This window comes from Pristiophorus japonicus, chromosome 3 (assembly GCF_044704955.1).
Source record: "Pristiophorus japonicus isolate sPriJap1 chromosome 3, sPriJap1.hap1, whole genome shotgun sequence".
Lineage (NCBI taxonomy): Eukaryota > Metazoa > Chordata > Chondrichthyes > Pristiophoridae > Pristiophorus > Pristiophorus japonicus.
In genome coordinates, this window is record NC_091979.1 from 264888712 (window position 1) to 264905759 (window position 17048).

General features: G+C 40.8%; 1 protein-coding gene across 7 annotated transcripts in view; it reads right to left on the reverse strand.

Moving 5' to 3' along the window:
• Window positions 1-17048, reverse strand: part of vti1a (vesicle transport through interaction with t-SNAREs 1A) — a 441138-nt gene that overhangs the window by 169111 nt on the left and 254979 nt on the right. For 5 of the 7 annotated variants that reach the window (XM_070874984.1, XM_070874982.1, XM_070874987.1 and 2 more), the window contains 2 exons: window positions 13681-13751; window positions 11719-11780 (listed from right to left, as the gene is read on the reverse strand). In XM_070874984.1, coding sequence (XP_070731085.1) covers window positions 11719-11780; window positions 13681-13751 — 133 coding nt within the window. Of the gene's footprint in view, window positions 1-11707; window positions 11781-13680; window positions 13752-17048 lie in introns of all 7 variants that reach the window. The other 2 variants (XM_070874989.1, XM_070874988.1) reach the window with 1 other exon arrangement.

Sequence of the window (17048 nt, forward strand, 5' to 3'; positions counted from 1 at the left end):
TGTAATGTAGGATACGCGGCAGCCAATTTGCGCACAGCAGGCTCCCACACACAGCAGTGTGATAATGACCAGATAATCTGTTTTTGTTATGTTGATTGAGGGATAAATATCGGCCAGGACACCGGGGACATCTCCCCTGTTCTTCTTTGAAATAGTGCCATGGAATCTTTTACGTCCACCTGAGAAGGCAGACGGGGCCTCGGTTTAATGTCTCATCCGAAAGACGGCATCTTCGACAGTGCAGCACTCCCTCAGCACAGCACTGAAGTGTCAGCCTAGATTTATGTGCTCAAGTCCTTGGAGTGGGACTTGAACCCACAACCTTCTGACTCAGAGACGAGTGTGCTACCCACCGAGTCACAGCTAACAACGTATCTTGAGTAGAGTTTAACAACCCTAATTTTAACTTTTTTCGAGTCGTTTGACACTGTATCCATCATGAATAATTTATATATTCTGATCAGTAATCTGCCTTTTTATCCCTAAAAATACATGCTATTGTACTGCAATATTTAATTGTATTTTCAAAATGCACACTAATAATTATATTTTAGATCCATTTCTTTGTCGAAGATTGGAATGACCACTTTAATATTCTAAGATAACAAACAGCCTCGTCTTTCTACAAATATTTCAAAAAGGGTCTTGAGCATTGTTTAACTTCAACACTGAAAAGTCTCTAGCTCACTTCTGGTCTCTGTGTTTAAAACATTTCTGGCTGATTCATGTTCTGAAAGGGCAATTCTGTTCAGGAAAAAAATGAGTGAAGTTAATATTGTGCACCTAACATACTAATAACTCCCTTAAGTTATATCTACCCCACTGTCATGCGTGAACAAGACAGTGTGCTATAGAATGCTGTACCTTGGATCTAACCCAGAGTAAGGATGAAAGCATTCACACCAGTCTGGTGCATATTCAGTTTAAAAAAAAAAACTTCTTCCTAATGTCATGGTGCTCATTGTCCCATGGATACAGCACAATCTCCAGGCAGTTTATCAAAGTGACTATCTTGCATGCAATCCTAGTGTCAGCAGGCTATTCAACTACACGAGGCTTTGCAATGGTTCTCAGCAGATGTCCACTAATGAAATAAATTAGGTACATGAAGTCACACTACACTGAATAGTCTTCGTTCACAAAATTCTCCTGAGGAGCAGCCCACCAGATAGTGCTGCTATCACTCAATCATATAAGTTTCCTGAGGGAAATGACAAAATGACAAGCGCCTGCCTGATGAATATTGAGCACTTAAAATGGACAACCTCTGCCCGCCATTGTCAGACTGTGGCGATCAAGTCTGGCAATTCAAATGGTACTTTGGCGATATTAGAGCTTCAGAAATATTTATGTGCGTTTGCGTAAGATAATCAAAAAAATGGACATTTTGTTTGAGTGCTGTTCAAGTGAGGAGGAGACTTCATTGCTGTTAGGAACCAGTAGGCATTAACCCAATTTTGAAACCTGGCTGTCTTCAGTTTTTAGACGACAGTGACACCAATCCTGGTCACCTCCAGTGGAAGGAATTTTCCCCGTTACCTGTGTGCAAACTTAATTTATATTAAAAGCCTGTGTGCAAATAAGATTCCAGGATTCATTCAACTTTGAGAGTTACTGATCAACCAAACCACTTGCTTAAGACATATACTGTTACCAAGCACACTGGTAGCATAAAAACACACATGAATCAGGAGAGAGTACATCTGTAACACTTTCCACAGAGGATGCTTTCTGGTCTTGCATGTGTGTCAGCTGAAAGCTTTATAAAAGAATGGGAAATTATATTCAGGATTCCAAGGTTATTTGGGCAAGCTGTACATTTTCCTACCAAACTCATTTTAACCATTTCTAATTCAGGAACTTTTCCTCAACAAGATAATCTAACACTCAAAGCTGTCATCCAATTGAAGTGCCTAATAATGCACTCTGAAGCCATGACATTGGCCCTAAAACCATGCATGTAAGCCTGATCATCATTAAGTTCAGCATCACCAAAAGCCATATTTCATGAAACAAAGGAAGTAGATCATGCTCTTCATAATAAAAAGCCCATTTTGGACTAAATAAGGGTTAAAATGGCTTGAAGCAAAAATTTGTTTAGGGAAGTAAATTCTATCACTAGATCTAATGATTAACACATGTTCCAATATTCATAGCTTAGCACAGACCCCTTAACAATGCCCTAAAGGAACCAGAGTTTTGTAATAGGTTTACAAATTAATTTCCCACTGTATTTTCTTTTTATTGATGTACATGATATAAATACCTTTCACAGATGGTACACAAGAGGCAAACTTACAATGACAAAGCTCTCCAATAGTAAACAAATCTTTCAGAAAGCAGTACAATTAACAGGCAATTTTAAAAGGTTACGTTATTTTTTTCCTTGCCCTTGTCTAACTAAATTACTACAAAATCTGTACAAACAAACTACTCATGGATGGTTCGTTTTTATTGAAAATTACTATAAATACTTTCAGAAGCGAATCTGAGACATGTCAAGCATAAATGTGGTAAAAATGTGTCCGACTGGAGTATCATAAATCCTGATTTGATTCGACCAACCTAAAAACAAATGTACCCGTGTAGACAGCATTTTTCTAAATGCTATGTCTGATTAAGCTATGCCATTAAGTGACAGCTGAGTTCAAGCTGAACTTTAACATTAATATGATATTATTTAAATGACTTCATGTTATTTTTGCACAAAAAATGATGAATGATTTCTCGACACCCCGACTGACATAACGCAGGCAGACCATTTAATGAGTTTTGACAAAATGGAGACATATGCAGAATATTTGTTACTGAGACCGTCATTGTGGGCCGTTGGCAACATTTGTTTTTGATTGTCTGCAGGCATTGAAGCATCTATTTCAATTCCTACTTCCTTTCCCTCTGAATTTTGAATTTAGCTAATGTCATTTTTAAGGGCATTTACATATTACTCTTAATCAGATTTTTCCAAGTTACGGTTCATAAGCAGAAATGCGAGATTTCTGTAAAATAAAGCAATGACAGTGAACCTTTGTCAGCAACGTTTGCTGTCGGAATAGGCTGTTGTAAGAATACTTGAAGAAAAAAGAAAGCTGACAAAGATTTAACCCTGTCAGTATTACTCTCATGTAAATGGCCAACCTGTTTACAGCAAGGCACGAGACTCTTTCATTTTCTTTTTTTAAATCTCTAGTTTCATTTCTTACGTCTTGCTTTTGTCCATAGTTGTTCAGCTTTGTTCACCATTACCTAAGCAAGCGGTAGACTACAGGAATTGTTCATTTGCAGGCAATATAAAATGGTCTGAAAGTGGTATGATTTTCTAAATAAAACAATAGTGTTCGAATATCTATTTCCACGGCAGACATCATAGGCTGTCGAGTCTTGCTGAATCTAATGTCATATGGTGTGCATGAGCTTCTGGACTTGAGGTAACATATTGAGATGAATTAATAGGCACTTAAAGTGGATGCTGCAGTGGAATATATTACTATATATGTGGATGAAAATTCCTCAACTGGAAATCGTTAAAAAGATGCGGAGTGGAACATGAAAGTGGCCAGATTGCCTAAATTACCTTGAAACAATGGGGCAATTCTCTCAAAATGTTCAGCCCAAAACACATGTTTGACCACATATCCTTTTCAGTCTCCCCTTCCCCCAACCCTGGGACATCCCACTTAGCAGTCCAGGCAAAAAATAATGAGATTTGCATGTTTTGGGAAGAGATTGAAGAAAGGTTGAGTTTTGGTCTAGTTGGGAATGAAATCTAAATCATAAGAGTTGAGAAGGCAGCATTTTAATCACTACTGTTGTGCTACTCAAGTTAAAACACTGAAGTAAATCGTTCTGAGTATACATATCATCCCGCTCCCACTTCATGCAAGGCTCCAACAATTACTGCAGTCAAGAATGTTGAGTATTTCCAGTTACAAACTGAAGTGCAACATTCCTCATGCACAAAGCAAAGTAGCTCAGATATGCTGACAATAGCATTTTATATATTGCTTCATAATGCACACAGCATCCTGTTTAATTAACTTTAACAATCTAGGTTTACATTTGACTTCCATTTCAGATGGCTAAAAGAAGCCAATTTTAATCAGGTACCAGGGGCTGACTTTCATATACATCGGATGGTTGGTGGATGGGGATTCTGCTCCGTCCACACGATGATGCCTATTTCAAATCTATATGCTGCCCCTTGGCAACATCATCTGAAAACACAGAGTCAGTTTCCACATGTACGCTGATGACATCCAGCTCTACCTCAATACCACTTCTCTCAACCCCTCCATGATCTTTAAATTGTCAGACTGCATGTCCGACATCCAGTGCTGGATGAGCAGGAATTTTCTCCAATTAAATATTGGGAAGACTGACGCCACTGTCTGTGGTCCCCGCCACAAACTGGGTTCTCTAGCCACCGACTCCATCCCTCTCCCAAGCATCTGTCTGAGGTTGAACCAGATTCTTCACAATAAGTGTCATATTTGACCCTGAAATGAGCTTGCGGCCATATATCTGCAGCATAACTAAAACCGGCTATTACCATCTCCGTAACATGGCCTGTCTCCGCTCCGCCTCAGCTCATCTGCTGCTGAAACCCTCATCCATGCCTTTGTTACCTCTAGACTTGACTACTCCAATGCACACCTGGCTGGTCTCCCACATTCTACTCGACATAAACTTGAGGTCAGCCAAAACTCGGCAGCCCATGTCCTAATTCGCACCAAGTCACGCTCATCCATCACCCCCTGTGCTCGCTGACCTACATTGGCTGCTGGTTAAGCAACGCCTCGATTTCAAAATACTCATCCTTGTTTACAAAGCCCTCCATGGCCTCACCCCTCCCTAGCTCTGTAACTCCTCCAGCCCGACAACCGCCCCCTGGAACTCCCACCCTAAACCTCTCCGCTTCTCTACCCTCCTTTAAGATGCTCCTTAAAACCTACCTCTTTGACCAAGCTTTTGTTCATCTGTTGTAATTTCTTCTTATGTTGCTCGGTGTCAAATTTATTTGTTTTGTCTTATAACACTTCTGTGAAGCACCTTGGGTGGTTTTACTACATTAAAGGTGCTATGTAAATACAAGTTGTTGTTGTTGTTGTTAATGTTAGGCGGAGGCCCAATTGATGTGTGTGATCAGGCCTCATTTGAATACAACAGACAAGTGGTTAGTGCGAATGGCACTCCTTATAAGAAGCTTGCTAATTGGAAATCACTTAAAAGTTGATTGCAGACCTTAAAGAAGAGTTGCACTTTTCAAAGGTAGTCAATTCAAAGAGAGTTATTGAAGCAGCAACAGACAGCATATCATCCAGGGCCCCAGGATTCTCCAAGGCATTCTTGGAGATGCTCGTGGAGCATATTGAGGAACGGGAAGATGATCCTCTTTCACTCGAATGGCCCGTGAAATTATCCAGCAGCCATGGACAGAGGAAACTGAGCAGGTCAATGGCAGCACCTTGTTGGAAGGACCTGGCTGCAGCGCAGGATGAAATATAACTGCACCAAGACCATCAAGCTAAGACTCGCCTTCACAGCTCTCTTGCTCTTTATAGAACCCTACAGCACCCTGCTTTAACCCCAACACGATCAACCTTTCCCTCCTCCGATTCCCATGTCTCTCCTCCAAATCACAACAGGACATTTCATTGTAACTTCCCTCCGCTTGCACTCACACTCTCGAGAACTGCTATTGCCTTCCCAACTACTCCCCCCACTCCCGCAGCCCCCCCCCCTCTCCTCCATCCACCCTGGCCATACCTGCTGCTTTTCCACGCAGTATGCATACTACGCTACACTGCCTTGCACATCTTCAAAGCAGGGCGCACACTAACACACTGGCACTATTCTTGTAATAGAAGCTGGCACACAATTGAATGAGGTCCTCAAGAACAGGAGGGAGTCCCGCTAGACTGCTAACTCAGACATCAATGGAGGTGACGTTCATTATCATTAGCAGAGAAAGCATACCTAACATTGGCAACAGATGGAAAACCTGAAGGCCATGCACAGCAGGGTGTTTGGGCACCTTTCCTTCCTTTTCTCTTTCCATTTCACTCTCATCACTCCAAGTACCATTACCCCACATGGTATAATTAGTAGGACAGAGAGGTCTGACTAGGAGCAAGTTCAGGTAGAAAGGTCAGCTAAGAAATGGCTCACCGGAGGGCCAGCTGATATATCTGGCTCTGCAGAAGGTGATGGAACTGCAGACTTTAGGGCTACAGAATCCTCCCCTTAAAAAACGGCACATCTCACGGCGGTCTGCCGACTTCCTGGGAGAAAAAATGCGCCGAAAAGATAACCTGCAATTCTGGCCGATCCTCGGGGCGTCTTCAGCCGCAGGAGAGTGAGAGGGGGGCGGAGCTAGGGACGTGCTGGCTAAAGAGAGTCGGCGGGGGGGTGGGGCTAGGGTGCAGCGTTGGTTTCAGTGCCGGCAGCGTTGCACATGCGCAATGGTCGATTGACATTGGCAATCGGCCATTTTTAAAGGGAAAGCCTTGAGTGTGAGTTTTGGTGCCCGTTTGATTTTTGGAGCCTGCAGGCCGTGCTTAGCATTCTTCCTCCACCCACCCCCCCACCCCCCGATTTCAGCCTTCTCCCTCCCTCCACTTCAGATGCCAGCACCCACCACCCCCAGCCCCCCCTCCCGCCACCGCAACAGCCTGCCGCCTTGAGCATTCTTTCCCCCCCACCCCTCCCTTAGGATGCTGCCTTCTCCCTTCCCATCCCAGGCCAAAGGGACTCCAGCACGGGCAGCCACTGCCGCCTTTAGTTCAAGGTAAGATTTACCAGTTCTTTACTTGTTAATTTAATTATTTACTTCAGCTCTTGATTCTTTATTGAATGCTTATTACTTTTTGTGCTTTATTTGGTGCTTGGTGGTGCTTTAAATATAGTTACTTGCGCCGATTCCTTAACTCTAGGTAAGGTTTTTCTGTGCGGACAGGAGTGGCAACGTACGCTGGCCTAAGTTAGTTTGGAGCAACTATTTGCTGGCCAAACACCTAAAACAGGGGTAAGTGGCTGGGAACGCCCCCTTTTGGAAAAAAAACTGAACTAAAAAAAAAACTAACTAACTCACTTACACTTGCGCAAATTAAATGGCCAGAATTGCAACTGAAAAGATAGCCCAGAAAAATCAAGTTGCTCCAAAAAAAAGGAGCAACTCCTGGGGAAACGTAGGCCCTACGGGCCTAGCCTGTAAAAGAAAAATGCTTTCCATGGACCAGCAATTGACTTTGTAGTCAACCATGGAGCATGGTCACCTCAATGGAAGCTGCAGCTGGGCCCTCCTTGCGGTACCAAAAGTGTCTCAGGGATGCTCATACTGGTGATATACAGGCTCCACCATCTCCATCTTTGGACAGCCTAGGAGACCAAACAGATAGAGGCTTGGGTTGCATCACGGATGCTCTTACACAGATTGGCGGGAGTTCGGGGCGTCAACTCTTCTTGGATGTATTCCAGGAGGTTTCATCATGACCTCCCGCCTCCAACCGCCCTGCCCAATCAAACAGCTTTTCCCCATCCCCATCTCCAAAAGTTTTTATAGCTAATAAACCAAAGTGCTCAAACAAAATAGAAAACACACCAATTTTTTTTAATGATCCTGTGATTTTTTTGCAGCAGTATTCAAGGGATTAATCTTTAATTCCTGGAGACTCCAGGACAATCCTGGAGGGTTATCAACCTGAGTGAGAGTGCTGAGCCATAGTCTGATAGCAGGAGCAGTCGTGCAATGGGAATAGAACGTCTTGCCTTCTCACAGGATGACAGCACAGTTGGACCCTCGCCAATCTCTCAACCAGTGCCCGTCTGCCAACACATGTGCCAGCTGGGCCAGACTATTCTCAGGCTCGAGCTCCTCATGGTTTCCAACCACAAGCATCTTAAGGGCCCTCGTCTGAGCCACAGCAGCCTTCCAGCTTCCATGCTGCAGCCACTAGGGGAGCACATTGTAGAAGGCACAGTAGGTAGGTAACAAGCACACAAGACAGGCACTATGGGCTAACATCAGGGTGATAATTAGTGTGTCGGCATTTGTGTAAGCCAGTAAAGTGATGATCCTTTTTTAAATCTTTTTGTGCAGTGTGTGTTCCTGTAGCAGCTGGTGACTCTGTTATATTAGTCAAGAAGAATATCAATGTTGTCATTGGGCACATGCCCTTTATTCAAGCTGGAAAAACAGACAGTTTTTGGACATGAAGGCAGGAGAGCAGTGATTTTTCAGATGAAACACTCTTCAATAAGCTACCGCCGAAGTGCTTTGGCTGCAGGCACGAGTTGGAGCCATCCCATGTCCTCGTCATCTTCATCTCTAGATCATCAGTGTCTTTTCCCCCCCATCATGCTGAAGATTCTTGTTCAATGGTAGCTCCAAGGGTTGCCCTCGTTGTAGAGCAACGTTATGTATTTAATTGCAGCTAATGACACAACTCTGTGACAGCTTCACTTAATAAGCACAGATTCCTTATGGACTGCTCCTCAGAGAAGTGCAGGTATGTTGTAGTATGGGCCTATACACTCTGTTGGCACGGGGAGGATTCCTATGAACACACTGCTGACTATTTGGTCTCCTGTTTGCTCTTTCCAGTATCAGCTGTGGCTCAGTGGGCAGCACACTCGCCTCTGAGACAGAGGTTGTGGGTTCAATTCCCACTCCAGGGACTTGAGCACATGAATCTAGGCTGACACTCCAGTGCAGTGCTGAGGGAGCGCTGCATTGTCGGAGGAGCTGTTTTTCGGATGAGACATTAAATCGAGGCCCCGTCTGCTCTCTCAGGTGGACGTAAAAGATCCCATGGCATACAGCAAACCACACAATCACATTGGACACCAACTGGATTGCAGAAAGCCACCGGATCTGTCTAGGAAATGGGATCAGTGCTGGAGGACTCCAACAGTCTGCTCGATGAAGGCTATAGTTGAGCCATGTTTCTGACTGTAGCACAGTTTGGCTGCCAAGCGTGGGTTCCTGAGAGAGTTGAGAGCCAAGTTCTTGTTCCCAAGCAGCTAGCCTCTCACTTTCTGTGCAGGGGCCAAAAGTGCGGAGGCAGGGGGCTGAGGGAGGATTGGCAGAAGATAAAAGCTTCATGGCAGCTGCCAGGTAAGTGGGCGTAGAACTGCATGATGTTATACTGTTGATCACACACCAGATTGTACATTAGTAGAGTGGAAGCCCTTGCAAATCATGAGGCAGTGGGGTCATCTAAAAGGAGCCTGCAGGCACAGTCAATGACACCCTGGACCTGGGGGAATTTTGCAATCTGAGAGATCCCCAGAGCCTTATCCTGTTGCTTCCAGCTGTTCATGTAGAAAATTATGAAAGTGTTTGCTCTAGCACTCATGGCATCAGTCACCTGCTTAATGCAAGCATAAACTGCAGACTGATTGATGTTACGGATTCCCCTGTGGCAGCTTTGAAGGAGCTCGCAGTAAAGAAGTTGAGGGCTGTAGTGACCTTAACTGCAACAGGCAGTGCTGTGCCGACTGTGGCATTTAATTGCAGCTGATGACACAACTCTGACAGCTTCACTCAATAAGCACAGATTCCTTATGGACTGCTCCTCAGAGAAGTGCAGGTATGTTGTAGTACGGGCCTATACACTCTGTTGCAGGGGGAGGATTCCTATGAACACACTGCCGACTATTTGGTCTCCTGTTTGCTCTTTCTAGTATCAGCTGTGGCTCAGTGGGCAGCACACTCGTCTCTGAGACAGAGGTTGTGGGTTCAATTCCCACTCCAGGGACTTGAGCACATGAATCTAGGCTGACACTCCAGTGCAGTGCTGAGGGAGCGCTGCAGTGTCGGAGGAGCCGTTTTTCGGATGAGACATTAAATCGAGGCCCCGTCTGCTCTCTCAGGTGGACGTAAAAGATCCCATGGCACTATTTTGAAGAAGAGCAGGGGCGTTATCTCCGGCGTCCTGGCCAATATTTATCCCTCAATCAACATAATAAAAAAAACAGATTATCTGGTCATTATCACATTGTTGTTTGTAGGAGCTTGCTGTGCACAAATTGACTGCCGTGTTTCCCACATTACAACAGTGACTACACTCCAAAAGTACTTAATTGGCTGTAAAGCACTTGAAAATGGCCGGTGGTCGTGAAAGTCGCTATATAAATGCAGGTCTTTCTTTCTTTCTTTCCTTCTGTTGCTGCTCCTCCTCTGCTAGCCAGAGGTCCTCATGAAGATAAAAAAAATGTGTTGCCAGAAACCCAAGAGTTCAGAATATTGCACCATTCACTAAACACTTCAAAATTATTTAAGCTCCAAAACAAAAAGATTAATACAAGCAAATTGTCTCCCATGCTGTTGCTTCATTTTGGCTGAGAACAGGTGAGGATCCCTTTATACAAGCACTGAAAATGGCCTCCTCTTGAATTGCACTACCCATGGTTTGTGGGTGGATTGGGGAACTGGTGGTAGCAATATGGGTAGAGATGAAAGTGGCGTATGTTGACCCCGATTTGCATACATTAATAAAGGATCCCACCTGTTTCCAGCAGGAGCTCTGACCACCTAAAATTGAGGTCAGCTCAAAAATCAGAATGGATCGACCTCCATTGCTAAGTCCATGGTTCACTTTTTAAGTATAAATGGGATGGTAGTGAGATGAAAATTGGTCCCTGCATCATTTAGTTTAAATGTCTTTGTACAAATATATTTTCTTTCTATGGGTAGGTTACATTCACTGATTTATGCCAGTCATTTTCAAACTTCTCTGTGTGGAGTCCCTTGCAGATATTGAAAGCCTTTTGAGACCCATGTTCAAAAGGCAGCATCAACTACCCAAAGGAGAACAGTGATATTATTGGTGAAAATGGTGCTTATGTTCTATTAAGGCAACAAATACCAAAATTTGATGATTCATAGAAAGCTAATGCCCTCAGAGATTCCCTCTGTTCCAAGGAACCCAGTGTGAACATCTACACTTCATGCCTCCATCATCAGTAGAACTTCTGCCTCCCATCACCCAATCATGACTGTTTTCATTTTTCATAAACAATACGCTCTTAATGGGTGTCCTTTTATTTTATTATGATATAATCACCAATTTTGGGTAGACTTACTGTGCCAATTTTGTAAGAGACTGCAGGCTACCATTACAAACAGCAGGCAGAAATCAGAGAGGAAATAGTTAGAAATTAACTCAAACATCAAAAAAAATTTGTCAGAGTTGAATCAAATTATTTTAATCACCGATTTTTGGCTGCTTCACTTGATGTTACTATCCAGTTACCACAGCCTCTCAGTAAATTGGCGCTGGCAAATCTATCAAAAATTAGTTGATAACCACGAAAATAAGTATTAATTCAAGTGTATGTTTAATAAAAACCTTACAAATCACAAGTGTGAATCAGCGCTTTGCATAGAATAAACCATTTATATCGGTGCTGTCATAGCTCACAAGCTCCAGTTAGCCACTAGCAATGTTTTTAGTTGAGTTAGCACAAAACAATGTCCCCCCCAATGTACATCAATGCAGAATCTGCATTTTGTTTATGTGAGACGAGTCTGTGGACACTCTGGACTGCATGCATCTCTGGGGAAGAAAACCCTGCATAAATGGTAAAGCAGGTACTAAAAAGGAACAGGGTAACTCAACTCAATTATATGACACTTGTGCGCTGGGAACATTTCATACAAGGGAGGGGGAAGGTTATTTATAGAAAAAGCACAACAGTTTCCTACCTTGACCTTACCTTCGCAACATTCCTGTCAGGATCCTGGAGCTTTTACCAAGGTTTGTATCAGTTTCACGCAGCTGACAAGAAGAGTGAGAAAGGAAGGGGTTACACAACAGAACATGACAAAAGAGTTAGTTCATAAGACAATGCTCATCTTTCAAATTGAAAACAGGTCTATACTGCCACTGTTAGGAGTCCATTGTTGTACTTTTAGAAGCTAGCAGTACTCTACCAAGAAATAAATATGGCTAGGCTCGAACATCAAATACCAATCTTTCTAGTTGCGACAAAGAGTCTGCACTCTCGATGTATAACCTATATTTCCTCTTTTCAGATAATGAGAAATCTATGTGTTTCCAACATTTGCAGTTTAAAAAAAATCTTGGCAGAAGCCAACTTTGATCATTTATATTCTGCATTTAAAGGGGCATTAGCGTTAATAAAAAAATCATTTGGCAAGCACGGGAATAGGTTCAAACACTCAAGATGACGACCTGCAATACATAAAAAGTTAGCGTGTTCAAAAATATCTTTGTAATGAAAATGATGTGACCCATTCTGCCTTTCCCCTTTAAGTAAAAAGGCAATGCCCCTTTAAGATGTACTAATATACAAAAGTGCATACAGCAATCTTTTGGTGAATCTAAAACAAGCGAGCATTTTAATGTTTGTAAACATAAACGGACATGAGCATTATCTCTCAATTGTGCTCTTGAGGTTAGGATTATGGAATGAACAAAGGGAGATGGGTTTACATTTCTCATCCCACTCTTGCATGGATCCTTGAATTGGAAAAACTGACAGCAGAGATCACACAACTAGAAATTTAAAAACATCAGCTGAGGAAAATCACAAATTGTGGCCATATTCAGAGGTGCTGTGACCAACCTGTGCAAGTCACTGTACCATCGCATCAATCAGCAGTTATCTTTTGCAACGTTATGGCTCCAGTGGCACACTCATGAGGTAGATTAGAGAATAATGAAGGAAAGAGCAGATAAAAAAAAAACGATATAAAAATAATCAATAATTCAAGGGAAAATTATCCAGTGCTCTCGTATGGAAAGGTTTGCAGCACCTCTTTCTGGATATCAGTGGTATATAGGACACAAAATAACATGCATGATATATATACAAGATAGTGTAGAGACAAACTATTTTACTGAAGTAGCTTCAATTTGAAAATCTTACAAAACAATTAGATCCCCTGTTCAATTCACTAGTCAGAAAATGGACAACGTTTGACGATGCATGTGAATATCACTATATCTTTAAGAAATATGGAATAGATGTTAATATTTTATTGCTCAGTTGATTTGGGGTAGTTGTTTTTGATCATGTAGAACTATATATTAGCAATACTCAAGCTTAAAACAAATCAAAATGGACTCAAAAATTACATTCTGTATAATGAGGTCTTTTGAATCTGCATAGTTCAGTAAATATACTATGAAAACAATTATAATTTAATTGTCAAAGGCTTTCAAAAAGTTGTAGAAATCTAGACAGTCTGAACAAGTCAAAAAAGAAGACAGCATCTTGTACACATTTTTCTGTTAAAATGGCCAGAAAGTTGAGCCACTTTAGAATGTTCTCTCAATAAGCCCTTGTTGGCAAAAGCTAAATGACATTTATTAATCCAAGGCTATAAACTGAAAATTAGCCACAGTTCACACAAAAGTTGCTTCTATAAAAAAGTGTTGGCACCATTAATTTCTCTTGTTCCCATGTTGGCAGACAGGAATCTTAAAAACTGACCATATTCCTCATTTTGGATTGATTCTAAAGGTTGGCTGTTTCCATTTAGCAGTTAGTAAGCATTTTCCTCTGCAAAATTTTACAAATTTATTAAAAAGAAAAACTTTTTTTTAAATCCCGTAAAGCCCTGAAGCTCAAGTTCTGATTTTTTTTTTGCTTGATATTATTTTCTCTGGTGAATGACTAAAACCACTTCTAGTTATGTATTCTCAAACTCACCCTTTCCCGAGCTCGCTGAATCTTTTCTTTGTCATGATGCAGGTTTTCCAGGATCTCCTGTCCAATTTGTTCTGTAACCCAAAGATAATAATCACCAAATGTCACACACTATGTTAAAAGCTGAAAAAAGTAACATTAAAATTTGTTCAGTTAGCATAGCAATGAGATTGAACATAAACTGCATCAGCGACTTTCATAAAATCAAAAAAACTCAATAATTTCAGTGGCTAGTCTCCACTGCAGCCTACAGTGAAACAGAGCTCCTGTAGAAACAATAGGAACTAGTTTAATGTTCCTAAAAGAAAACAGGCTTCTACATCATTGTAGAGAACTGAAAGACTAGGGGAGACATTTAATAATTTTTAGAAACAGAATGCAAACAATGCAACATAAAAAATGTTTGTAGCAAGACATGGAAAGAAAGAAGCTCGCCTTCAAAGGAGTTAGAAAAATAAACTTGTATTTTGCCAAAATTTAGAGAACTATGCACATGTCCGAACCTTCAACTTCACAATCAGTGCTAAATTGTGGAACCATTTATTCCTCTCATTTTAATCCCCCTACATCTGTTTCAAGGAAGAATTGGCACATATCCTATATTTGATCTTGAATTAAGTTCTTTGAAGATATTAATAAATAGATGTATTTGCAGAAGTGTTCCATCAAAATCATTAGTTTGTTATCCTCCAAGTGTAAAATGTCATTTTTAATATTTAATGTTTTTATAAAGACAATTACTAAAACAATCAAAATTAAATCAAAACTTAACAATTAACAAATACTAAACAAAACTTGATGATACAGCTCGTATAGAGTTTGCGAAAGTGTTAAATGCTGGAACTAACCATGACAGATGTAGCAAGATAAATATTTTTTTCAGATATTTGACTAGAAATTGATGTTCCCATTAAGGTATTTCTTCGGTACTGGTTTGCCTCATGGGATTTTGAATAGCATAATGCCTCCCCAAAGGTTCAATGTGTTTTAGAGTTTTTGTGTTTAAAAAGAATACACCAAGAAAAATGTTTCATGATGATCTGGTATCTCTTTAAAAAAAAAAAGAAAACAGATGCCATTAAATACTGCTGATTCAAAGCAGGTTGGTTAATTAGGTTTTTCTCTGTTTCGTTTGGCTGCCAAGTTGACATCTTCACCTTGGTTCTAATGATTCAATCTATTTCTACCAGCAAATGTGACAATGCCAGAGACAGTAATTGAGGGTAAAACATTGTCACTTTGATGAATTGTGTTTTTTCCTCATAGTCAATGACTAGTGAAGTCAATAAACAAGGAAAAGAAGCATGTCCGCTGGAATATCACAAAATGAATGGTTGTCTTGACACATAGGGATCAAAACATCATACATTAATTTCATCCTGGTGTGGGGCACAATGGCATCTGCTTCACTCTGTCTGTCTGCACAGATAAATAATTGGGGCCATCATCAATTTTGCAAGAGTTTTTTTTTTTTATTCAGTATGCAGCACAACTGACGAACTTTGGCCTTTTTCACAAGGAGAACAGCCACAAGCAGAAATTGCAGCCATGACATAGATGACACTGGAGCTATACCTCCTAAATAACTATATTCAAGGTAACTACAAGCTTGAAGGTACATACTTGAAAGGATTTTTTTTTTAAAGAAAGAAATAACTTTTTCTCTTTCTTAAACAGCTCTATCAAGGCCGGTAGGGCTCAGCATCCTTATGACTGGCCTGAAATAATTCATCCTCTGAATATGAATTAGCACTGGGTAATCACAGCATATTTATTACGCATTTCTGTGGTCCTTTCCTCCTGTGAACGCTGTATTATTCATTGCTTCTGCCCTGACCCTCGTGCGCTCCTGTTCTGACAAATCATACTTGATTAAGACAAATCTTTATTAGTTAGGTAGTCAACTTCCCCATTTATCATTTGCAAATCTCATTCCCCTTTTCCAAGTGTGTTAAAACTGACTGCTGCAATTTGGTAGAAGCTGTTTAAAATGCTTATTATGGGAAATGAGTGCAAATACAGATGCAAAAGTCAGTAATGGATGATAAGACAAAGGGCTACATATCATCAATTCTACATAAGCATATCAGAAAAACAAACTGAACCAATGTTGAAACAATTTATAAATATTTTTTCTTGCTTATTTGACATAATAAAATGTGCAGTTAATTTAATTTTGTGCCATCTTCTCAGCATCTATATCTGATTTAACCAGAAAAGCCAGGGCAGTTATTAACGCATTGTGCAATAATATTGAACGTGGATTTCTCTTTTAACCATTAAACAATATTGATCATGCAAAACTGTTGAGTACATAGTGGATTCTTACCGAATACAATTTTGATTAAACCATTCATGAGTTTAAAAAGTGTATTAAATTAAATGGTTTACGAAGTGATCCCTTTGATCATTTTTAATGCCACTTCATAGCTTTAATGATAGTGCACTGGTCCCGGATTCATGGACCATGGGCTTTCATTCCACCTTTGGCTATTATTTGAACTCACCTACATTTAAATAGTTCTTGTCCAGCACACTCAATGAAATGCTTCACAGTAATGGTGAGTTCCATTTGAGTAAGGGGAGAGGGGGAGAGGATAAAGGGAAATGTAATCTATGAAACAACGGCTCAAATACCCCTTTTGTTGTCCAATCTAGAATGGCACTAAACAGGGGTTGTGGAAATGTCTGGGCCCCAGATTGACAGGTATCACTATCTGAGAGAGTGAAGCACAAAGGGCAGGTAGCTGGAAAAGGACTGGGGAGTATTTATTTATTAGAAATTTGTGAAAGGAAACTTTATCCATTAAGTATGGTCAATTCAGTCTTGAATAGGTTATGACATCCAGTTAAAAGTGAGATTTTTTAATATTCGATACCGATTATGGGTAGGCACTTGAGCTATTTATATTATGTTGCTCCTTTTTATTAAGCAATTTATTGATTTTCATGGCTTTTACTGCAGGCTAGGATTTAGTTTTGCCTGAGGATTGCAGAGTGGTGTTTGAAGTTTGAATAACAGGCTTATTCTGGATGTTGAGCTGAGTGGTTATTGGTCAAGTTGGATTGCATGTAGTCTGTAAATTACAACATGCTGCAATTGAGTAACATTGGAATGATATTATCCAGTTTTGCACTTGATTACCTCCGATGTCAGAGAAATTACATAGTTTTCTCTTTTTGGAAGCATTATCTGGAGTCATTTGTCATACTCAGGAAATTAATACAGGATTGCCTATGACAGTACAAACTGTACATAGCCACTAGAATAAGCATCAATAGACTGTAGACCCTTTTCTTGATCCATTCTTCATTCTTTTGTTGCAACATAAAAAAGCTCTTTCTAAGTAGTGAAGAGGCATCATTGCAAG